Raw genomic sequence first — 25,898 nt, 5'->3', positions numbered from 1 at the left:
AAATGACTGCGATTTACATATATAATTTAAAATATGCATCATGATCAATGCAGTATATATGTATATATGTGTGTGTATGTACAAATACATGAGTTGATGGGTTGCCTGGGCAGAATTGAAAGCAAGAATCTCTATGCATACTTTATATTTTTGACCTTTAATTCTGTAAATGACTTATTCATGAAAAAATTATAATAATCCCTTAAATTTAAGATAACACGAAACAACCGAATCTTACCATTTATCCTATAAGTAACATAACTGTGCTGGTTTGAAGCTGTTATGTATCCCAAAAGGACATGTTCTTTTAATCCATTCCCATGGGTGTAGACCTATTATGGGTGGGACCTTTTGATTAGGTTGTTTCAATTGAGGAATGACCAACCCAATTCAAGGTGGGTCTTAATCCTTTACTGGATTCCTTTGTAAGAGGATAAAAGACAGAAAAACCAGAGAAAGCAGAGAAAGAAATACCCAGAGAAGCTTAGAGAAGAGCACCCAGAGTACCTGAGAGAGCTACCAAAACCGGGAGCTGAAAGCAACGAAACCTGGGAGCGAACGACCAGCAGACGCCGGTAACGTGCTTTGCTATCTGACAGAGGAACGCTGAATGCCATTGACCTTTCTTTCAGAGAAGGTATCATCCTGTCAATGCCTTAACTGGGACATTTTCATGGTTTTAGAACTGTAAATTTGAAAACTAATAAATCCCCATTGAAAAAGCCAACCCATTTCTGGTATATTGCAAACCGAAACAGTAACCATCCAAAGAAAGGACTTATTTCAAAGAAGGGGCTTGAGGAACCATTATTTTTACTGAATATCCTATATGGGATGCATTCTAAAGACCAAATGAAGTGCAGAGATTTTAGAAATTTGGCAATTTTAATTATTGCATAATATGTACTGTTATTTGAAATTGTGTTCTTTCAACACAATTTCAAATGAAGCAAATAATTACATGAATGATATATGAAATTAAGATTTTTCTGAGTAAGAAAATGGGACAATTATTATAAAATCAAAGACAAGAAGTGAAAATAGTGCATCATTATGGACAGATTTCATTTTAATCAAATACACATGTGCATATGTGTAGTTGACAGTAGTAATATTTGGTTGGTAGAAACACAATATTTTTATTTTTTCAAGGTTTTGCTGGTTTCTAATGCTAATTTTCTGTAAGGCCCATGCACTACTTGTAAACTAATAAAAGTTAGCTAATATGCATGTATGCTAATAAAAAAGGATTTAGCCATGCTGGGTTGAATTTTACCTTTGGATTCAATGAGGAATTACACATATACGCCTGTCATTTCTAGAAACAGAAGTTCATATGATAACGAAAATGATGTGATGATGCAAAAAGGGACTTACTTTTTCATCTTGTAGTGACCCTTTTTCACGGTACCAAAGTTACCAGAGCCAAGTTCGTTGTCTTCCAGGGTGAGCAGTTTTCGGTCCAGATAGACCTCTTTGGGCCTGATCTCCTCTGGGTCTGCATAGGGGCTTTCATAGACTTCAGTGTCCATGGGTAAGGCTTCCCTTGGGGGACCTGCAACACAGTCAGGAAACACACATCCCTTGGGCTGGACCCATTTTTAAAAGAATTGTCTGCCACTCCCACCTCCCTGCAGTCACACTCTGCCTTTTAAGCCAATGGTCACCTGGGAGAGTAAGGATGCCAAGGAGCACTCAAACCCATACCTTTCCCAACGCAGGGAACAGCAAAGGAGCTGTCACCCCCCATTCTACTCAACTTCTGATTCTGCTTCTGCATTGATGGGGTGGAGGAGGGGGATGTTTCCCTAAGCAAGAGACATCAACAAAGGGACATTCACACTTGTGGTGGAGATAGACACGTCCTCTTAAATGTCCATAGTGAGCCATAAACTACATCCGAAAAATTCTCGGATGCTTCTCCCATTGAGAGATGGAATCTATGTCATCTCTCGTTGGAACTGGGTGTCTCTGGTAACATTGCAAGCAATAAAGTATATGAGAAGTGATGGGATGTGCCTTCCACGGTTGGGTTATAAAAGGTCATGCAACTCCCTTCTGCCTTTTCTGCTAGAAACTCACTCTTGAAACCTTTGGATACCGTGTGAGACATCCAATTGGCCTGAGGTCACCTGCTATGAGGGAGCTCACCCAAACTAGCACACCTGGAGAGACTACCAGGAGACATCCTGTGACTAAGTGAAGACAGCAAGATGCCCAGCCAGCCCCCTGCTGCTCCAGCTTCAGCCACAATCTGACACCAAGAATCCATGAGCCAAAACTGCCCTGCTGAACCTTTCCCAAATTTCTGACCTACAGGACCCACGAGAGAAAAGGAAATGATTTCTATTGTTTTAAGCCACCATGTTTTGGGGTGTTTCATAGTGATAGATAATCAGACCAAATTCATTAATAAAGTAATATCCTGGGGCCACCTAGAGAACCCAAGAAAGCCATCCACAGAAGTCATTTCTGAAAACAAATCTACTAGAGAGCTAAATGAGTTCATGGAGGATGTTTCCTAAACATGTCTTGAATTCCAGCAACTCAGACATTCCTTCACTTATTACTGGTCGTTCATTGCTACTCCTGCTGAAACTTAGTAATGGTCAAATCAGACCAAGATGAAGATCTTCACAGAGACATAAACTTTGACTAATATCAGTGTGCTAGTTTAGATATATTATGTCCCACCAAAAGCCATATTCTCTGATGCAATCTTGTGGGGACATATGTATTCATGTTGATTAGACTGGAATCCTTTGAGTGTTTCCATGGAGATGTAACTCAATCAATTTTGAGTGAAACATTTGATTGGATAATTTCCATGGAGGTGTTACCACGCCCATTCAGGGTGGGTGTTAATTGGATCACTGGAGTCCTATAAAGTGACATTTTGAAGAGGAGCTGCAGCTAAGAGAAGACAAAATGCCCCAAGAACAACATTTTGGAGAACGCCATTTTGAAATGCAACCTGGGAGCAAGCAGACACCAGCCACGTGCCTTCCCAGCTAACAGAGGTTTTCCAGATACCGATGACCATCCTCCTGTGAAGATACCCTTTGTTGATGCCTTCCTTGGACACTTTATGGCCTTCAGACTGTGACTGTGTAACCAAATAAACCTCCTTTTATAAAAGCCAATCCATTTCTGGTATTTTGCATACTGGGCAGCATTAGCAAACCACAACAATCAGGATTACAAGAGATGAGAAATTCTGAAACAGGAGCCATGACGTTTGTGTTGTACTATTTTTTTGATGCTGCCATTGAGGGTGCGGGAACTGATAACACCAGGCAGCAGCAGATCACTGCTCATATATATGTGGTGAATGCTATCTGTCCCAGGCGAAAATGTCGCTTAACGCTAATCATCGCCATGCTGCAATCAGACAGTGGAGTGAATGTGTGAGCCACTCATCAAATTTACAAGTGATTGTGGGAAGGGCTTCCTCACTGTGCAAGTCTAGGGAACAAAAATTGTTCTCTCACCTCTTTCTGGATCCCAAGATTCACGGTCTGGCTCATAAGGGTTGAACGTCACAGAGCTCTCTGGCCGGTTACCTTGGGAAGAGGGTGTCTGAAGCACACAAGTGATAAGTCATTTACCTTCTTTAATGCACTGTTAAGTTGATCTCTTTATTTTTACTGACAAATAATAACATTTTAATTTATGCAGGGAAGGCAAAGGAAAGAATGAGAAAGTAGGACACAGCAAAAAAAAAACGAAACAAAACAAGGCTTATCTCATTCTTCAGGCCACTGATTGGATTTTGTGGGGGCTAAATATAAGTTCTTGCTGGTAGATACCACTCAATGGGCTCTGCAAGGGTTTTTGAGGGTGTCGTGAGAGAATTAACTCTAAAGGTTTAGGTAGATTTCCCTTCCCAGTCACAAGTCCTTTCAAATCCTATTCTTACATACCAAAAAAATGGTGAGGATTTTCACTTTCTCCTTGGATTCACGTCTTCTATTAACTTTTTATCTTCATTTTGTATTATATGTAACTACTTCTAAAAAAATGAACATTTATAGCTACTAGCTGCTCCCATCCACTCCCCAACTCCAAAACGTCTATGCATTCCTAGTTTCTTCCTACATCTTCAACTTTGGTGGAGACTTAGCAAAAGTTGGGTCAATACCAGAGGATTAGAACTGTCCAGTGAGCTAAAGGCTCCAAAGAGGAAGGCTGGCTGCCACCACTCCAGGGTACAGGGTGAGATGCTGATGATGACACCAGTAATCATGGTAACCTGCAAGATTGGGAATCTTCTCTTTCCTTGTAATCCTTCCTTACACCCAAAGCAGGTAACTGAGGCACATCTGAGAAACAAAGCTTTGCTGCCATTATTAACTGCAACGTTTCCTGTTATTTTGCTTAGTATCCATCCGCATCATGAAACAACTGGGAAAAAAATCTATTCCTTATGCTCCCAAGGAGGAACATAAATCCTTTCCCCTTTGAAAATCTTTCTCTCTACTGTTCCTGATCTAACCTGCCTCCAAATTAAAGCAAGGTTATTGCTGCTAAATTTAGTTCACAGGAAAACCATGATTCAAAACCATTTTTTTTTTGCATGTGGTTTGAGCTGAGTGGGAAGTTTATGCATCCATTTGTCTTATTAATGCCCAAACAGTGGCCACGAAGAAATGAGGTAATGCCAGATTTAGAAATTTAAGGAAAAGGAGACATTAAGCTTAATATTACACAATCACTTAACTTACAGTACACACTAAACCCCCGTCTGCCTCATTGGTCTTACAAGCCCAGGAATGAACAATATAGGAATGAAGTCACAGTGCGCCATTACTACCACTTGGCCTCATGTTTCCAATAATCTTGGCTTCCCTCTTTCATGCTGTATACTGAGGGACTCAGAAGCACTACTTAGGGCGCTTAGAGTGACAGAGTCCTTCCCATGAGGCTAAGGGACATCTGTTCTTATTCTTTGATGGGATATCATTGGACCCATTTTCTTATAGACTAGCTCAGCATTCTTATTGAGCTGTTTAATAGAAGCAACCATGATGCATCAAGAATGAAAAGGGAATACAAGCTCCAGGGGGCACAGCCATTTATTCACTGCCATTAGCAGCAGTGCCAAGCCTGCCGTGGGTCCTCTATAAAAATGTGCTGAATGCATGAATGAATGAATGAATGAACGAATGAAAATAAATTTTTAAAACTGGGAGATATGATGTGCAGACCAATGTGATTTAAAAATAAGTTACCTCTCAAGTCTTTATACTAATAGAGGGAGATAGATATGGATAATCCCAAATGATAATCTGCCTCTCTTAAAAATTTATGTATGATTACAGGACTATTGGATGCACTGTGATTTCACTTCTGATTTACAAAAGAATTTCCCCGTCTCAAGAGAACTGTCGTACGAGACATCAGAAAATCTCCAAGGTTTTCCAGCCTCCCTCTCTGCTCAGTTCCCTCTCGCAATCAAACTCCAGGCTGGAAATAGTCCCCAAATTAACAAATAAAAAGTCCCAGGTTAGCACGGACTATCATTTCAACTCCTTCGATTTTCCCTGCAGGCAGGAAGCTTTTGAGATCCAAAGAGTAGACATCAACACATGTGGGATTAAAGGATATCCCTAGCACTTGCTATCATAGATGAGAATTATTTACTCCTTCTTTTGACCTTGAAAGCTGCTGCCCTCTGCCCACTAAATTATCATTGGGGTGCAGCCTTTTAGAGTGCTTTCCAGAGCGGGAGGTAGTTCCCAAAGGCTTGTTACGATTTTAAGCCAGAATGCAATTGCCTTACATATGTATTCCACGAGGAAGAATTTTAAAACAGTGGCAAGTTGTAAAAAATACTGCAGAAGATACTAGGGTATCAGGAGTAAAAATCTATAGTGACAGACACAGAGCATCTAACCTCTGAGCATGAGTATTTTAGATTCTTACTGATTGTGTGTTGTTTTACTCCTAGTCTATCTTGGCTTATGGATAAAGAAACAAATCAGGGATTTCCTTTGGAGTTTAGGCTCCATATTTCCAACTGTGGTGGCTCAGGGCTTCCATTACACCCCAGCCACAAACAGAAACACATTCCCCTCAAGAAACCAACTCAGCTCTCTCCCACTCTGACCCAGCTGGACCTTTCCACTCCCGTTCCTTCTTGGTGACTGAAGGGATTTGAACAAAGAATGGCTCTACATTTGGGAGAAAATTCTTGGGAAGAAATGGGTGGTTTTCCATTGCCTCAGTTAAAAGAGCTGTCGGTAGTCTGTATGGAGATGAAGATACAAAATGGAAATTTCCTCTTTCCCAAAGAAACTTGATGAAATGCCATTCAGCAGAAGAAGAATAACAACAATAAAACATCCTCAGGAAGAAATGGTCAGTTGACATATGGAATTTCAGGACCTCAGAAAGATGGGCATTAAGGCATAATAATGAATTATAAAAATATCAATTATTATTTAAAATGTAATGAAAGGTTAACGTTATTGAAAAATGCATTGCTGGTCCACATTTTGATTATTTATCATTATTCTTTCTGCTTTGTATTTCATTATTTATTCTGTCCTAATCAACAATATCATCTTTTCTGCATAGAGACAGCAAGATGCAAATGAAATGCTGCAGCTCCTTTTTAACCCATTTTTGCACATCTTCAAAAAAGAAATCCCACTCACGGCACACCACTAGATGGTACTAGCTAGCTAAGGTTTCTACCTTTCAAAAGAGCAATTTGTGATTTTTAGAAATCACAAATTTTTAGAAATTAATTTTATAAATTAATTATAAAAGTAAAATTTTATAAATTACAAAAACTTAATTTTTGTAAATTAAGTTTTATAAATTCAGTTAACAATGGACCACTGCACAATAATAAGCAAAATTATGTTAGACTTTGAATTATGGTCCCTGATCCTTATTGATCAGGCTACACTGCAAATAGAAATATAATTCAAATATTCTTTGAGTATCCATGTTTCAGAACTTGGAACACAGAGTGAATAAAAGGGAAAAAATAAGATTCTTCTGAAACTGGCATACTAAATCAAGTTTCCTGATTTGGGGCTGTCCATTTCCTGATTTGGGGCTGTCCTAATTCCATTTTTTAGACTTTAACTTTTACACCCAGGCAACTTACAAGACATTTTCAAGTTAGGCCATAGTAGTAACACCGACAGCAATATACTTATGACTGCAGTGACTAGAGAAGCCAGTTTTCTTTAGAAATACTGGCTACAATGAACCAGATACAGGGTGCCTGTCTATGGGAATGAGACCACTGCGACAAGGGCAAATAGTCTCTGGCAGGGATGTGGGATAATATTAGGGTCGTTTTAAATTCATGAACATGTCACTTGACCTTTGAAATTAAGCCTCTCTCACCTTAGAAGCAAAGATCTAAAATCTGACCCTTTATAATTACATGGAAACACATTTTCTCAGTGCTCTGGCCCACTGCTTAGGCATTTTCAAGTAAAAAAGTATGATTTGAGAACGACTTTTTCTTTCTTTTCTATGCTCCTGCCCTCTTGGTCCTAGTAAATTGGGTATTTAAACATAAAATTTAAAGTACTCCAATCATCAGTGTGTACTTTGGAATAAAGCATGAAAGATGGATTTTAATTTGAAATTCTGGAAAGCATTCCAGCCTCATTGACTTAGAGAATGTACCTGTGAAATGTGAAACTGAAAATCTGTCTTTAAGACTTTAGGATGCTGCTGTTTAAACTCTGCATATTTTCCTTAACAGAAGGATAAGTTAATGTACAGAGTAGCAAAGAAATAAAAACCCAGCACTAATAATACAAGGGACTTTGTTCATTTAAAGACTACTGATGCTTAAAGTAAGTTGCATTGGAAAGGAGGTGAATCATACTTGTATTCTTTATTTGAATTCATTTACATTGTATAAGTATAGAAATGTTCTTAATTTCTAAAGAAAAATCTAGTTTTATTATGAAATTTCAGATTGACTGATTATAGTTATCTTCAAATCAAAAACGCTTTCCATTAACTGAAATGCTAGAGTTAATTCAAGCTTAAAATGTATTTTTGTGCCTTATTATCAACTCGTTATATTGATCACATTAACAAACTCAAGAAAACCATTACCCCTTAGCTAAACAGATGTACTATCTGACATAATTCCCACAATCCTTTTCTCACGATTGCTTAAATAATGGGCAATTACCCATCTATTTGTGAAAACATAAATATTTATTCTCCTAAAATATTTCTCATGAGCAAATAAATTTTTTTAATCCACAGTTTAAATCATAGAACCTTGCTCTTTTATAAGTATTTGGGGCATCTATGAAAATTCAATTGCATAAGTCAATGTTGTTTGAAATGTAAATAGGCAACATTTTTTACCCTTTTGTAAAAATAAAAGGATTTTCATAGTATTAATCAGATAATTTACATTCTAATATTCAAATCTCTTTCTAAAAACTGATTAAATAATTTTAAGGGATATAACTCTAAAAAGTGGGATATAACAATCAAAAGTGGGACTTCTTGACTCCCTGTTTTCCACTCCTCTGTTCCCTGTTACCAGTATTTTGTGTATTCCTCCAGAGAGATTCTATGCTATACCAGCCTGACTTTGTCTTTTGCAGTTAACATTATATCTTGAAACAATATGGTATCTCGGCTGCCTCCAATAGTATGAATTTCACTGTAACTGTTTTAATCTCTTTCTTATTGATAGACATTTAAATTATGTCCAGACTTAGTCAATTAGATACTATTGGAATAAACACCTTTTTAGATATATATATACACACACACACACATATACACACATGTATATGATTACACATAAAGGCAAAGATATCTGTATGATACATAACTAGAAATAAAATTGCAGAGACAAGGAGTTATGTGCACTTTTAATTTTGAAGGCTGTTGTGAAATTGTCTTTCTCAGAGATTGTATCATGCCACACTTCTCCAACAGAGTGTCAAAGTGCTTATTTACCACACCCTTGCTACACACTGCCTTGCTAAGCTTCTTTATTTGGAGCAGTTTCACAGACAGAGATAGCAGAACATTACAGTTTTAATTTGCATTTCTCTTATTATGCAATTGAACATCTTCTCCTATGTTTAAGAACTATTTATATTTGCCTTACTGCATAAACTACCTATTGATATCCTCTGCCTATTAACCTATCAGATTGTGATACTTTTCTTATTGATTTAGAGAATCTCTTTACATATTAAAGATATTAACCTTTTATATGTGTCATTATGACTAAAACTTATTCCCAGTTTGCAGTTTCTCTTTTGATGTTACTATGGTTCTTCTCCATACATATATCTTTAATATTTTTATGTTGCCCTATTTACTGTTATTTTCTTTAACTATCTTTAGACATGTTGTCCTTAAGTCCAAAGATTTATTAAAGCTTATTTTCTAGATATTTCTTTGGTTGCTGTGAGTAAAGGGTTAACATCAGACTTGAACTGGCTTAAATTTGCTGGGGAAATGATGATTTTGTCTTGCTGCCTGCTTGTGGTGAGGGCTTTGATGTGCTGACTTGGCTTAGTGTGAGCTACAGTCCCTAGTTATTCAACCAAACACTATTCTAAGTGAATGAATTTCGCAGCTGTAATTAAAGCCCCTCATTAATTGACTCAAGTCAGGGAGATAATCTTGGGAGGGCCTGACTTAATCAGATCAGTTGGGCAGCCTTAGAAGAAAGCTTAGACCTTCCCTGGAAAAAGAGAGAGAAAAAGAGACAGACTGACTGACTGACTCCTGCCTGTGGACAATGGTTCTGGCTCCTTTCTGTGGGGCTCCAAAAATGCTTATGATATTCTCTGTCTGACTAACTACCCTACAAACATCAAACTTAGCCAGATCCCACAGTTCCAGATATGTGTGTGAGCCATACATATCTCTGTGTGTGTATGTGTGTGTGGGTGTAAGTAAATGTGTGTGTGTGTATCATATACATACATCCCCTGCTGGCTCTGCTTTCTGGTTGAGCCCTGGATGATACAATTGGGAACAACACAACTACGATGAATGTGCCACATGTGTCTGCTTTGTTTATGGCAGAAACGTGCATCTCTGAGGCTGCACGTGGTCTGGCGGAGCTGTGGGCTGGCTGGCGGGCCTTGGTCATCATAAGCAGAACAGTATACGAAAAACTGGTGGGACCCTGGGGCTGCAGCATATCTGTGTCAAGACGGCCCACCTCCACTGGGGTCATCACCAGTGTGGCAAAAGGAATAAAAGAAGTGGGCACCCAAGTGGCCCCTGGGCCTCGTGGTGGGATAGAGACACCCTGCCCACCACACCTCCTGCCCTGTGCTGTTTAAGGAAGCTACGTACACGCCGTGTTAAAGACTATTACCCTTGTGAGCCTGTCTGCCAAGACAACTCAGAGCCACTCCCAGAGCGGCGCAGTCTGATCTGAACTGCGTTTAAGTCATGACTTTGCAAACATGGCTTATGAAAGAAAAATACCCAGAAGCAAAACACATTCTGAATTATCTCATTTTATGAGGTGCCGCCATGCGTCTCTAAGAGTGTAACACAGCCGTCCGGGGTGACTGAGAGGGATCTTCTCCCACAAGGAACACTATAAATGCTGCAGCACCGTATCAGGGGTCAGTGTAACTCGAGGGTGGCAGCTGTGGAGAGCCTTGCCTTGAATTATCAGAAATGTTTCCCATACAAGACAAAAGCTCCAGTCACCAAACTGGCCCTAGTGGCTTGAAACAAATGCTAAAGCATGGGGACAGAAAGGATGCCAACAAAGAGTACATCACCTTGACAACTGGTTCCCCATCCTCAAGCCATGTCCCCCTCTGGCAACTCACTACTGCCCTTCACACGTGGTGCTACATCAAACAGCTGACAGTGTCCACGAGCTAATCCACGTCGACTGGGAAAATGACATTAAAAACAGAATTATTCCATTCGGGTGTGTGACAGGATTTTTTTCCCTCAACTGTGTTAAACTCATTTCTGTGTTCTATGGTCACCAAGATTAAGAATAGCTTGGGTTTGTCTACTTGGAAGATTTTTACTAATCAAAATCTCAGACATTGTAGACTTTTTATTGCTGTTCTTCCTAATAAATAATCTAGGCAATCTACTTCATGAGTTGATGTTCAATTATATACTGAAATGTTGGGGAAAGAATAAACTAATAGGAACATGGAAAGGCTTATTAAGAGAGTCAATTTTATCCCATTGATGGCAAAAGTAGAAAGGAAAGACGAACAATCCAATTATATACATCTCGGGGGTGAGGGGGAGTGACTCGTTATAAATAAAAGTCATTTCAACAGGACTTCTTTGTATTTTCCCTCAAAACTCAATCATATAACAAAACACAGAAAACAAATCATATGTCAATATTTCTGCCTCAAAAAAGGAAAACAGTTTTCAAGTCCTCAAGCTCCATCTTTTCTTAACACGTGCTATATATTTAAAGTTCTGTACTTGAAATCTACAGCAACAAGGGAATTACTGTGGCACTCAACGTTTATAAAATAAATGGCCTTAACTACTAACTGTGTAGGATATTTCATAAAACCTTGCCATTCCTTTGACAAACACGAAATCTCTGTTACTGATTATCATAACATGACAACCTGTGATTCTGAGAACCCAGAAGTCTAAGTTCCCTGTCTGCAAAGATTTCCTGATATGAGAAATAGTTACTGATGGTCACGTTTACCAAAATGACTTTATACCTCAAATTTTAGCAGACGTAGCACGCTAACATTAATGGACTTTGGCAGTAGAGTGAGAACTGACATGAAAAGCCTGAGATGGGCTGCCGAGGCATGTCACATATGAAACAAGGGCTACACAAGGCAAAGAAGCACAGAAGCAGAGCACCAGAGCATTTGGCCCTGGGAGGGCCAGGGGAGAGTTGCACACGGAGGGGCAGGTCAGACGGGCGGAGATGTGCATTGCGTGCGGGTAAGTCCTACCACTTAGCCAGAGACCAGCAAGCATGGGAAGCTTTAGCACCTTTCTGTGGCCAGGCTTTGGGAAGGAGTATGATTTGATTCTTGAGAATATTCCACCCGCTGACCAACTCTAGAAACCATAATGGCAAAGAGGAATAGTAAATGTTTCAGAAAACAAAGGATACCTTACATAACACATTATTTTAAACTTGCTTTGATAATTACCCTGCTAACCCCTTCCCAGTTTTGCCAATTAACATTGGCTTCAGGTGATACTTGATCGTTTGGAATGTTGCAAGACAAGTTTACTCCCAGATCACAAAGATCTGGGAAAATATCAGGAAAATTTTTTTTTTCCATTAAAGACTAAACAATTAGAGTTGTTACATTAAATAGAATTATTTTATATAGAATTTCATTTATAAAAGTTATATATAGAAGTTATATATAGAATTACTTTATATAGAACTATATTATATAGAATTAGTAAGTCATGAACTCAAGATAAACCCTCAAAATAAACTACAGAGCAAATCTGACTGCTCAATTTTGTTTTTTGATCAGGGTGCTCGTTATTACATGGTATCTGCAAAAAGTCATGAAGCTGTAGACTTAGGGCACGTGTATTTTTTTCTGTATGCATTCTACCATTCAAAAAAAAAGTTATTCCAAAATACGTAACTTCTGGAAGCCACTGGGTGATGCATGGTGAGATACAGGGTTTGATAACCTTTGGAGAGTTCTTAGCCCTAAGCCCTCATCCATCTTAAGGAAAAATGGATCTGTCTCCTGAGTTATACAATAATGTTAAAAGTAGAGCCACCAGGCTTGTTATGGGATGATGGGTAAAAAAATATGTTGACTCCTTAAAGGTGCTATATTTTAGACACCGATCCCAGAGTTCACTGATATTTTAGCAAATTCACATTCCCACCATATGATGTCTAGTGCTGGGCTCTTGGGTAGTCTCTCCTGTTTCAGCAGAGGCTCAGCTTCTGAGCTATCAACAGTCCCTACTGCAGGCAGAAATATATTTGGCTTTCTGCTGATTTTAGTTTTTAAGGTTAGCAAGCAAAAAGTCAAAATGATGGTATAGAGGGCATAGCTCACGATGGGGACATTTTTACCCGTCACCAAGGGCATTAAAGGGCATTGGTGTCCTCAAAAAATGAACATGAAAGCAACTCCTGCTTTGGATATAAATCCATAAGTGAGCACGCATCAGCTCGTAAGAATCTGGAGGGAGAGGAGAGGCAGAATCCTCTCTCTTTATGGAAGAGGCGTCAGTCATGCCTGCATCCAGAAAACTCAAGTGGGGACGCGTGCCCATGTCACGCTCTTACTTCCCAGTGATAGGCAGTGGGGCGGTGGGTTCTGGTCGAGATCTCTCCTTCAACTCTTCCTTTCTCTGGGGGTTTCTGTGATCCCACCATACCTCCCCCAAGCTTTACCTATCCCCATTCCAGGTCGTCTCCTCCTGAGCTTTAGTCAAACCAATTCACCCAGAAAGTCCTCCGATAATATCCCAGGAGATGTGACCAAAGGAGCTATTCAGACATCTCAGTGCAGCATCTTTATAATGGAAAGGTTCTACTGGCCCAGCAGGTGGCCGTGTGGGGTTGTGCCCACGCCAAAATGTAGATGGTTCCAGGCTAAACCTGAATAATATGTTACCATTTCCCAAATCTGACCCGAGGCATATTTCTAATTTAACACTGGTGTTCGCGGTCATGTTATAAAATTTTAGGAAATGGAGAGAATTTTACATAGCCAAGAAACTGTGGAAACCTGGCTAGCTGAGAACTGAGAATAGACAGGGGGATTCTCGCTAACACTCATTAGCAATCCCAGCTTAAAAATGGGTGTGCATGGAAGTGTGATCGAAACACCTCATCACTGCTCCCTGGAAGTTAAAAACATGCTTTTCATTTGTACGAACATATAATTGCTTCACTTTCAGTGATATTTCTAATGACACTTACCACAGGATGGGAACTTGGAAGTGGTGGACGAGGCCCAAAGTTTATATTTCCTGGTTAGAAAGAGCAGGGACAATTACTACCATATCAGTATAACCACTGACCTCCCCCCAACCCCCAACCCAGAGATCAGTCAACATAATTGTAATATATTGCTATGTGGAAAGTATATACACCTTCTGCATACATTTCTTTTCATCCCTTTTCATTCCATTTTCTCACTCATGCAATTAAAACAAATGAGGTTTTCTTAAAGTGAAAGTTATCAGCTATTTCTTGATTAATGAATATAAAATCAGAGTCATCTGACATCATCTTCTTAATCCATCAGCTAAAAGAAGGCGTCATCCAAAATGAATCTGCAACCGGGCAGCTCTAAAGTGAGGCTGATGGTGTTGGTGTCTGAAAATCGGAGGCTCCAATGTCCTAGCAACTCACCACTGTCTGCACCAATTTTTTGACATGGAACTGTAAGTACTCTTAACAAACCATCTGGCTTATAAGAATAATGCTCGACGAGCTGAAAGAGAAGAAAGTAAGAAAGCGTAGTAAATCACCAAGGTAGGAAACAAAAATTTGACTTATGACTGCTGACTTCTTTCGGGAGGTAAAAAGGATTCAAGGACAAGCATAAACTACCAAATAGGCTTCCTTCAGTCAGTCTTCCCAATCCTTCCCTCTCTCTCCTCCTAGCATCCAAATTCCCTTCCGGATGCCTTCTCTGCAGCCACCTGCCTCCTTTCAACCTGACTGGTCCTAACAGCCTGATAAATGGACACCAAACATCTTTCTGTTCTGTTCAATGCAATAGTTTATTCCCCAATTAATCCTATTAAATTTTTACAAATATTTGAGACGTTCTATCAATTTCTCCAATCTTCATTCAAAGATCTTCTTAAATTCTTCTATTTTCAGACATTCCATGTCACAAGGGTGACTGGGGAGGAGGGATCCAGGTAAGGATTTTCCTCCAGACTGGAGTCAGCAAATACTGTGTTATTTTAGGCTCTGCAGGTCATGTTTAGTCTCTGCTGCATCTTCTTCTTTTTTAAACAATGCTTTAAGAGTGTAAAAGCCATTTTTTTCAAGGACTAATTGAAAACAGGCTGGGAGCCAGATTTGGTCCAAGGGATTTTCCTGGACCCTATTCTAAAGTAAAGGATATTAAAATAGAGTACTGCAGCAGTTACCAACTCCCAGCAAAAGAGTTCTGGACTTGTGGGAGTGGGAGTAGGGTACTTGACATTGCTGATAAGAAAAATCAACATGCAAGTCCCACATGCAAAATTTTAAGATATCGCAGGCAGTTTGGATATACTTTCCTAAACACACGGCTAGGAAATATGTAATGGGAAATATTTAATTAGGGCTGAGTAGTATAATACGGAGCAGGAATCCATAAAAGTAGGAGAGAGTCTCAGGGAGAAACTTTCCCACAGTTAGAGCTCCTTAAGGCTGTCATGCACGGACTTCATGAAAGTGCACAATCAAAATGGTCATGAGCAGAAGATGAATGGCATTCATTCACTGATGTGGTCTAGTACTGTGAGCGCAGGGTAGAACACTGGACTCCAAGATTCCAGCTGTCTTTAGAAAGCACGCTATCAGTGATTTTTTTTGGAAGTGAGAGGCTTTGACATGAAATTCATATCCAAAGGTAATATTCACTATTAATCTCCCTGATCTGCATCAGGCCACTGTCATACATAAGATTAAATATTCTTTCACATCAATACCATTTAAAGAAAGCAAAACCTGTGGTCAATAATGAGACAGATGCTATTGAGCCACAAAACCAAAAGACAACGTCAACATTATGATGGATATGCTTAAATATTATAATACCCAGTGTTCCAGTTTGCTAATACTGCCATTATGCAAAACATCAGAAATGGATTGGCTTTTATAAAGGGGGTTTATTTGGTTACAAGTTTACGGTCCTAAGGCCACAAAAGTGTCCAAACTAAGGCATCAACAAAATGATACCTTCACTGAAGAACAGCCAATAGAGTCTGGAACACCTCTGTCATCTGGGAAAGCACGTGGCTGGCATCTGCTGATCCCAGGTTGTGTTTCAGCTCCTCTCTCTCTGTTCCTGTGCAACCCTGCTTCTTTCTCCCAGGGCTTTTCTTTCTAAGCGTCTGGAGGGGTCCTCTCTTAATTTCTCTAGGGCAAACTCTGGGCTTCATCTATTAGCTTAGCCTCTCCAAACCTCCTTCTGTCCTCAACTCCAAGCATCTCTAAATGTCAGCATCTGCGTTGGCTCTTGGGTTCTCTTAAGCAGTTTAGTGAACTAATCAAGACACACCTTGAATGGGAAGGAGCCACATCTCCGTGGAAATAATTCAACCCAAGTTCTCACCCACAGTTGAGTGGATCACATCTCCATGGAACATTCAATCAAAAGATTCCACCCAACAAGATTGTATTAAAAGATCATGGGGGACATAATATATCCAAACTGGCACATCTAGCATTCAAAAAAGCAATGTTTTTTTCCAATGACAGTATTAGGAGCCAAAAAGCATTAGGAAGTAGTTACTTTAAGTGCGTTAAAGCTAATGAGGACCACTGGTCTCAATTTGTAAAAAGATGGGATTTTGAGTTATGTTGACTCCTGTTTGGTCTTGGTGTGGGCATTTTAACACACCTTTGATTGCATCCATCACCCACAAAAGTGTAACAGAGTTTATGCTCTAGGTGGCAGCAGAGTCCACTATTTTTCTCTCTGTCTAGGGACCCAGGACAGTTTTTTAGGACACTTCGTTAAAATGATACCAGCAGTATTTATCATTGTTACTTCCTTCATAGTCAGCTAATGGAACTGTGAAGATTTAAAATTAAGACAAGCTCTTTATCCTGGCTTCAGACGGACGAAGCAGGAAGGAGCATTATTTAAGTGCTCATCAGTGCTTCAACATCTCCCCAGTTTTGACTGTTTCGGGGTTTACTAGGGGGTGGCTCAAGAATAAACCCTTTTTAGACTAGGATTGCAACAGTCTTGCACATGCAGCAGCCTGATGCCCAGAAAGTCTACACTCACTTTCGAAATTATCTTAATTTCTACGAAGAGAGCCCCAGTTCACAGCGAGACCGGCACTCGGCATTTTCCATCTACTTCAGCCTCTCAAATACCCAAGAACCATCTTGTGAGCCTTCTCCTTACAGCCTTTCTTGGCCATCCACACCTTCTTATGTCGTGTATATTTGTCTGGAGGGCTGTTCTGGGTCCTAGCCAGAATATGGTAGAAAGAAATGTTTTCTGGTCTCCTAAAGCAGGGCTTCCTGCTACACTATGAGCAAAGCCCTTGCTATGTTGAGGTTTGTAGTCTGGGTCAAGCTACGGAACTTTCTGGAGCCTCTTTTACCTGCTATAAGGATTTCTAGACCTGTGCTTCCGAACTTCAATGCTCAGGCAAATCACCTGGAAGTTGAAAAACAGACTCTAATTCAGCAGGTCTGGGGCAGGGACCCGAGGAGCATCTCCCACAAGCTCCATGAGTTGCTGCTTTCGCCTGGGGTTGGACGGCTCCTTTCGCCTCTAAAGCTGGCAAGACGCGCAGCCCGGGGCGCCCTGCGCTTCACCCTCGAGGTGAGGCGCCTCCCATCGGCGGCCACGTGTACCTGCCAAAGTGTGTCGAACTTCTTTCCTTCGGGGATGGAGAGCTTGCCGGTCTTGTCTTTATCGATGCGATAGTGCAGCACCTTGCCTTCGTGCAGCAGACAGAGGGCGTACGACCCGTTGTTGTCGCGGGCCCTGATCCTGGAAGACAGAGAAGAGCCGAATCAACACGCCGCTCGTCCGGCTTTGCCGATGGGCGTCCCGGAAAGGTGCGCCCCGTTGGGGGCGGTCAGCGCAGGCTGCCCGGGCCTCCGATCGGGGAAAAGCACAGCGCCCTGGGCAAGGGCCTGCCTGGGCGGCCGTCCCCACCAACTCCCAGCTCCGTCACGAAGGAAACATTAACAGGCTGGGATGGACCCCAGTTAGGGACCCATTGGCTCCTGGAACCCTGCGTGGTAATACAGAGGGGTCTGGGGGCACTGCTGGGTGAGTCGTCTCCTCTCCCCGGCTCACCCAGACAGCACCACCACTCAAGGACAGGTAGCACTAACCAACCCCACAGAGCGCCCCAACTACTGTGGGGAACTCTCCGGAGCCCTGTTGGACTCACCTTCTTTCTTCGCTGGGATCTGAGCGTGGGTGACACTCACAGGTTGTACAGCTTCACTAGCTTGGGGGTGCCAGCTGTGTGTGTGTGGAGGGCATTTGGTGGGCATCTGAACCAGAACCTTCTTGGCCATGGATGGAGGGGGGACTTCATCACTCCCTCACACTCCCCTCATTGTGAGGTGGGGAGACAGGGTCTGGGGTTTGAAATGTCATCACTGGGAGAAGAAAGTGACAACGAGTGTGGGGTGATGGAAGGGCTAGCAGAGTCAGAGCTGGGCTGGGCTGGCCCGCCCCAAAGCCTCTGTTTGCACTGTGGTTGGGATCATCCTTCCCGAAATCCTGGTGAACTGAAACTTGGGAGTCTGACAACAAGCAGATGAATAAATCTCCCGCCATGCATAGGAGGGGATGCCTCTGACTTCCTGGGGATGTAAGAGAGGGTCTTCTTCAAAGGCGAGTAGGATCTGGGGAGGAAGCAGTCCGGTTGGAAGCTGCAAATCCCCTCCCACTTCAGCTTCTTGGTCATTACCATCCACAAACCCATTTCTCCCTTTCAGCAACCCAAGTCCTTTGGATCCTGAGACTGAGAAAGTGTGAACCACCAAGTTCCCAGAAAACTTCTTCAACCTCTGCACTTTCTAAAATGAGGAAACTGACATCCAAAAATTTTGTATCATCTCACTGATCATGATTAGAATAAACAAATTCATAGAGTTAGAAAAGAGAATACAGGTTACCAGGGGCCGGAGTAGGGAAGGGAATGGGGAATTAATACTTAAAGTGTACAAAGCTTTTATTTGGGATGATGGAAAAGTTTTGATAATGGATGATGGTGATGGTAGCACAACATTGTCAAGGTAATGAATGCACTGAATTATATACTTGACTGGAATTAAAAGGGGAATTGTAGGTTGTATTTATGTTACTAGAATAAAAATGTAAAAAAAAAATCATAGGACTGAACAACACAAACAGGGAACCCTATTGTAAATCATGGATTATAGTTAATAGTACAATTATAAATAATGTTCTTTCATCAATTGCAACACATGTGCCACACTAACGTAAGGTGTTAATAATGAGGGAGGGCTATGTGGGAACTCTACATTTATTGCATGATTCTTGTAAACCTATAACTTCTCTAATAAATTTTTTTAAAATGCTAAGCAGTGTGCCCAAAGGCAATGTATTTAGGGAAGAAGCTAGGGACTTCTGTGTTTTAGGGGATTTTATGATGCCTCCCTTTAGTTGTAAGAGATCAGTGTCCATGGCCATGGCATTTAAGAGAGATGGGTTTTGGAAACAGATATGGCCAAGCTCTCCTTTCTCCTGTCATGTAGATTCATCTCAAAAAGCTAACTCAAGACTTGAGAGCTGAACTGTGCTATGTGAGGTTGGAATTTCGCTTTAAAAATATATTTTTTTGCAAGACATGCTTGGCTGAGTGCAATGGATGGGTTCTCTCCACTGCTCAGGGCAGCTGGCTGGGTGTCTAGAGGCACACACGAAGATCCTCCCGTTTCTCTGCGGGTGGCCAGTTCTGAAACCTTCTACCCCTTGAAAATGGCCCCTTCCTCCCAACCCAACCAAGTCACCCACAGCCCGAAATGTGAGCTCCCTTTTTCACAGTCAATTAAAGCCTGTTTCTTGCTATTAAACCAAAGCAGATAACACAGAGAAGGGAAAACGTATTTTTATATTGGAGGGAGAACTGAGTCAGGGGGAAACTATTTTACGATGTGGGAATATTTATATCTGCTTCATTTATTTTATAAGGTATTAACAAAGAACGGATAGGATAATTTGGAAGGATAAAGAGCTATACAAATACCAAAGCATTAAGAACATATGCATATATAAAAGCTAACCTTGAGAGAATGAAATTAATGTCCATAGACTATATTAAAAAAATCATTCTCCTTGATTTATAGTCCTTCCCGTCTGTCTCCTCTGCTACCTGAAGGTCATGGAGATAAGAATTGGAACCTGAACTCTCTTTTTCCTGAATTCACATCCAATCTCCAATATTTCATCTTGCTTTTAACCTTGATTGATTTTTCGTGTTAAAACTGAGACGGAGGATTAAAGATGGCCCAGGCAGAAAGGAAGAGATGGTGCGATCAACCTCATTAGAAATCAGGAAAATGCAAATTAAAACCACAATGAAGCACCATTACACATGCTTCAGAATGGCAAAAATTAAAAAGACTAATAATACTAAGCACTGGTGAGAATGGGGAGCAACAAGAGTCTCTATACACTGCCACTTGGGTGTGTAAATTGTTTCAACCACTTCGGAAAACAATTCGGAATCATCTGCTAAAAGTGACCGTATACACACTCTGTGAATCAGCAATTCACTCCCCAGTATGCATAGTTTGTGTACTATACAGTCAGAAAACATGCTGGATAGCAACTTTATCCATGACAACCAAAAGCTATAAACAACCTAAAAGTTCATTGACTACACAGTAAATAAATCATGGTATTTGCAGTGCAATAAAATGAACAGCTACATAAAGCAGCATAGATGAATCTCACAAGCATAAAACATACTCCCTGATTCCACTGACACAAAGTTCAAAAGCTGGCAAAAGTAAATGGTTTTGTTTAGAGATTATTATCTCCTTGGGAGGGATGTAGGATTGGATCGAGAGAGAGTCATAGCAGGGTCTTCTGTAATGCTGACCATATTTTATTTCTTGACTTGAGTGGTATTTATACCAGTGCTTGTTTTTTCATTATTCATTCGGCCGTACATATATAAGTATGTACTCTTTTATGTGTTTTATATTTCATAATAAAAATAGGATAAAAAGAAAGCTGGTACAAGGAGGACACTTAGCGTCTTTTGCTTTTGGATAAGCTCTTTCTGCAAAGGCACACACTTCCTTGAGACTCCCCGAGAGAGCAGGTCCTGCAGAAGAGGCCCTTTCTTCCTGCGCTCCAGCCCAGGCAGGCTGTGCAGTCACCTGAGACAAGACCCAGCAGGATGGGTGATCAGACTTGAAGACCTGGCAGTGTCAAGCCCGTTGCCACGTGGAGCCGAAAGGAACAGTGATCAGCCATGGATAGGCAGCTTGAGCAGCGACTGCAGCAGCTGGCAGGAAATGAGGGCAGAGAAGGGAAACCAACAGACCCAACATCTGTAGGTGGCAAAGACCAGAAGGCTCAGTGACATTAACGGCCAGCTACGATGAGGTATCTGCTGACTGCAGGCAGATCCTGAGCTGGGCTATTTTTAATCTGACATACGGGAAAAACTGGTTTGGGAGCTGAAATGTATTGCTCCTTCTTCTTGCCACCTCCTGTCCCTCAGAAAACACTGCTCATCCTGTGGCACCCCCACTGAGGTTGAGCCCCATGCAGAGAGAAAGATAAAAGGCAAGACTTCTGGCTCCTGTTAGCTCGGCTGCCTTATGCCCTCAGGGTCAACTGGCCTCAGGTTTATTCATGCAAGCCCTAGAATATTTTTTCCTAATGATTCTCGTGGAGGAAGAAGTTAATAGATGTTCAAAAAAAATTTTTTTTTTCTTTTACTAAGCATGGGATTTCAACGCCTTGAACTCAGATATGCTGTGAAGTTGTTCTTACTGGCCTTAAGAAGGTTCCTGACCTCTTGTGACATGGCTACTCTTACTGGTGGGATGTGGAGAGCACCCACCTACTTCCCAGGGTTGATAGCATCAGGGTGTGTGATGAGCAAGCCCTGTATCTCATAGATGCTGTGCCTGTTTGAAACTGTTAAAAACTCCAGAAGAGCCATGATCTTTTAACCCAATCTTATTGAGTGGACTATTTTGATTGAGTGTTTCCATGGAGATGTGACTCACCCAACTGTGGGTGGCAGCTTTGATTGGGTTATTTCCATGGGGGTGTGGATCCCGCCAATTCAGGGTAGGCCTTTATCAGTTCACTGGAGTGCTAGGGAGCTCAAGAGCCGACACAGATGCTGATGCTTGGAGATGTTTGGGGATGCAGAAAGAAAGACATTTGGAGATGCCAAGCTAAGACATGAAGCCAAGAGTTTGTCCTGGAGAAGCTAACAGAAAACCCACAGATGCTTAGAAATACCCTGGGAGAAAGAAGCAAGGATGCACAGGAATTAGAGAGAGGAACAAAGACAGAAGCCCAGCCCAGAAACATTTTGGAGAAAGCCATTTTGAAACACAACCGGGAGCAAACGATCAGCAAATACCAGCCACGTGCCTTCCCAACTGACAGAGGTGTTCTGGATGCCATTGGCCATTCTTTAGTGAAAGTATCCTCTTACTAATGCCTTATTTTGGACACTTTTATGGCCTTAGAACTCTAAATTTGTGACCTAATAAATCCCCTTTATAAAAGCCAATCCATTTCTGGTATTTTGCATAATGGCAGCATTAGCAAACTGGAACAGATACCAAAGCACTTTGCAAAGGTCAGGCAGAGAGAGGGCAAGCCTGAAAGGGCTGAACCCCATCTTACCCTCCTATCAGCTCCTGGATAAGAGAAGATGTGGGGTGGTGGTGCCCAACCACCGATAGGAAATAGGGGTCCTAGGAGGGGTGGGACCCTCAAGGTGGCTTCCCTGTGACCCCACTGCAGACAGAACACCCAAGGCTCATTCAAGCCCAATAGGCTTTCTCCTTTCGAATGGCAAAGTGGAGGGGAGTTGAGCAAAGGGGAGGGAGATTACCTGGGATAGGCTGTGTGCAAATAATATACATTTCCTGTAGCTGGGGTGGAATTGCAGATAGACAGACCTTTCGCCCTCCCCTCCAGGGCTGATGCTGTGCCTTGGAGATGAAGAAGACGGCAGATGCTGCCACATGGGGATCATTTCAGTCTTCAGTCAAAATCATCTACCCAACAGTGGCTTCTTAAGGAGAGCTGAGCAGAGGGGAACCAGTTGGATGCCCTAGTCAGGAGAGATGGCAGCTCTATTGCTCCATGAAAGACAAAAGTGATGCCATTTCAGGGTACTTTTGCCTTGCACCATAGCAAAATTAAGGCACATGTGAGTTCCATATGAACAATGAAAGCAAGAGAAGTCTAGAACACCAGTCCAAAACACCACACCAAGGTGGTCTTCAAGACATCTGCCTTTTGAAAAATTTCATCATGAATGCCCCCTCTGTCTCTCCACTTTAGCTTTTGAAGGTGGAACTATGGCATGCTGCTTCTCCTTCAGGTTCACGGAGATACTGATCAGCACCAATGAACTGATATTGGCATCAGCCCACATCTCCCTTTGAACTTTTAACTTCAACAGGCCGTGACTCTTGATGTTAACCTCTGGCCACAGGACAACATATGTCAAATAAAATGTCATACTTTGATCAACAATGAGCACATGAGAGTAATGATTGAATTTAGCTTTTATTGTGGTGTATGAGGCTCATGTTTGCAGAACACAACCTCATTCATTAGTGACTGAGGAGAAGGTTTTTGCTAAACCCACAATTTGCTTTTGAAATATAGCTGTATGCATGTGTATATATATTTTAAAGAATATATGTATATATATTTTAAAAGAACTGCTCGGTATTTGGGCAAGGAAAAGTGAGCAGCAAAGAAGAGTAAAACAATGTGGGTTTGGGCTAAGGGCAAATACCAATATCAGCAATGTAGCCAGCAGCAAGATGGGAACCTGGACCTGAGATTCCCACATTAAAGCAAGGACCTGTGAAGAAAAGATCTCTTCAACCTTTCAGGAAAGAACTCCCAACATAGGACACGCAGGATTCCCACAGAAGGATCTCAATCAAATATGAACTCAAAAAGATCACCAAAAACATAAAGAAATATGTGTTGTGAGAAAAAAGGGAGGGAGGGAATAATCAGATATGGAATATAAAATAAATAACTATGTAATGAAATGTTAAATGTTAAAGAAATCCAAGATGGAATCACAAAAATTAGCAAGCAATAAGAGATGCTTAAAAAATGCCCCGCAAGATTTGAAAACAAAGCAAAACAAAAAGAACCTCTAGAAATCTTAAAAAAAGAAATCGGTGGGAAAAAAATCAGTTGATAAATTTAATAGCAGATTAGACACAGTTGAAAAGAAAATTAATGAACTGGAAGACAGGTCCAAAGACATTATCCATGATGTAGCACAGAGACAAGGCAACGAAAAATAAGAAAGAATACAGAGGATCAATTGAGAAGGTCTTGCATAGGTGTAATAAGAGCCCCTGAAGGAAGAAATGATAAGAATAGAGGGGAGTAGTATGTGAAGAAAAAAAAAATCATTATTTTCCAGAACTGATGAAAAACATGAATCCATGGATGTAGGCAGAACAGATACATGGAAGCCAATGGCTTAGGTTTATACAAATTATCTTGTTTATCCCCATAATGACTCAGATAAAATACATTTCCCCATTTTATTATTGAGTAAACTGAGGCTCAGAGAGATGAATAAAATTGTCTAAATCACAAAGATATTAGGTGGCTAGGCTTGTCTGACTTCATAACCTGGGTGTTCTTAATAAGTCGTTTATGTTATCTATAAGTAGAAGCAGTTTTAAGGCTAAATCTATCTCATCCAGTCAAATATTACAGTATTTGGTGCATTCCCAAATGCACATATGGTTACAGATCCTCCAATGAACCTAGCCCAGGTAATTAATGGGCATCTGCAGCAAACTCAGATGTGGCCCCCAGGAAAGCATCATAAGCATCACTTGGGGACTTTTCAGAGATGCAAAATCTTGAGCTCTAACCCTGAGCTATTGAATAAAAAAACTCAGGGAGTGATCTTTACTTTAACCAGCTCTCCAGGTGATTTGCACACACATGAGAGTTTGGAAACTACTACTCTACATTATTTCCTCTGGACCTTGCATTCATCCTGTGGAATCCAGCTACCTAAAAATACTGCATTCATTCTTCATCTTTATCCTAATTTACATTTATCCCTTGGTCATGGGGAATACAAGTGGATAGTCAGGAACTATCTCAGTTTCTCTGAGGAATGTTCCATATTGCAAATAAAAATTTTTTTAAGGTTACCTTACACTGAGAGTCCCACTTCCACTGAAATGGATTACTAATACATATTTCCAAATCGGGGTATTCGCCTGCCATCCAGTCCACGTGGCTGGGCAGGAAGAGAGGAGAGGATGTCGGGTATAGGTGGAAAGCATTGTTCTAATATTCAAAGGTGACAGGTGTGCCATCTGGTATCCCTAAGTCAGGCCTACCTGTGCCTGCTCCTGAACAAGGACCACATGGCTCAGATTTGCACAGCCCTGATTCTCAGTGGACAGGACCCTTTCTTATTAGAGAGCCAGGGTCTGAATCTTCAAGTCCCCAGTTGTGTGCAAAATGGTGTACACCCTCTCAGGACCACCTACCCATGCTGTTCACTGCTTTATCCTCAAGGGCTTCTTCCAGGGCCCTGGATTTAAGAGGCATAAATTAGTGAGTGAATGAATGTGTGTGTGTGTGAGGGAGGAGGTAGGGAAAATGAGAAAGAGAGAAGGGAAAATAAGAGGACAGGAGTGGTGTAAGGATTTGATGGAAAAGGGTATGGTGGGAAGGGAAGGGGTGGGAAGGAAGAAATTGAGAAAGTCATATGCTACCTGGACATTGCTAATGAAGAATTGATGACTCAAAGATTAAAGTGTTTAATTCTCCCTAAAAGGGACAGGGGAAGGAAGGTAAAGAAGGCAACTGCATTTCAGACGCAGAGCACATAAGGATGGCCACACTGTGGAAATGATTGTTCATGGGGGGCTGGAAAGGTGTTTGGCTATTGGGGGCTTCTGGAGGCCAAACCACACATATTTGGTCCCAGCTTAGAGGGCCTTCAGTATACTGTCATGGCATTCAAAAAAAAAA

The 25,898-nt window shown here is 41.2% G+C and overlaps 1 protein-coding gene across 5 annotated transcripts in view; it reads right to left on the bottom strand.

Moving 5' to 3' along the window:
* The window catches only part of SYK (spleen associated tyrosine kinase), a 102,802-nt gene that overhangs the window by 14,685 nt on the left and 62,219 nt on the right, over nucleotides 1-25,898 (bottom strand). For 4 of the 5 annotated variants that reach the window (XM_037798257.1, XM_037798259.1, XM_037798258.1 and 1 more), the window contains 6 exons: nucleotides 17,522-17,660; nucleotides 14,336-14,417; nucleotides 13,901-13,950; nucleotides 11,980-12,048; nucleotides 3,492-3,579; nucleotides 1,378-1,555 (listed from right to left, as the gene is read on the bottom strand). In XM_037798257.1, the coding sequence (XP_037654185.1) occupies nucleotides 1,378-1,555; nucleotides 3,492-3,579; nucleotides 11,980-12,048; nucleotides 13,901-13,950; nucleotides 14,336-14,417; nucleotides 17,522-17,660 (606 nt within the window). The remainder of the gene's footprint in view (nucleotides 1-1,377; nucleotides 1,556-3,491; nucleotides 3,580-11,979; nucleotides 12,049-13,900; nucleotides 13,951-14,335; nucleotides 14,418-17,521; nucleotides 17,661-25,898) is intronic. The other variant, XM_037798261.1, reaches the window with a different exon arrangement.

Source organism: Choloepus didactylus, chromosome 10 (genome assembly GCF_015220235.1).
Source record: "Choloepus didactylus isolate mChoDid1 chromosome 10, mChoDid1.pri, whole genome shotgun sequence".
Lineage (NCBI taxonomy): Eukaryota > Metazoa > Chordata > Mammalia > Pilosa > Megalonychidae > Choloepus > Choloepus didactylus.
This window is presented reverse-complemented; position numbering and strand designations above follow the sequence as displayed.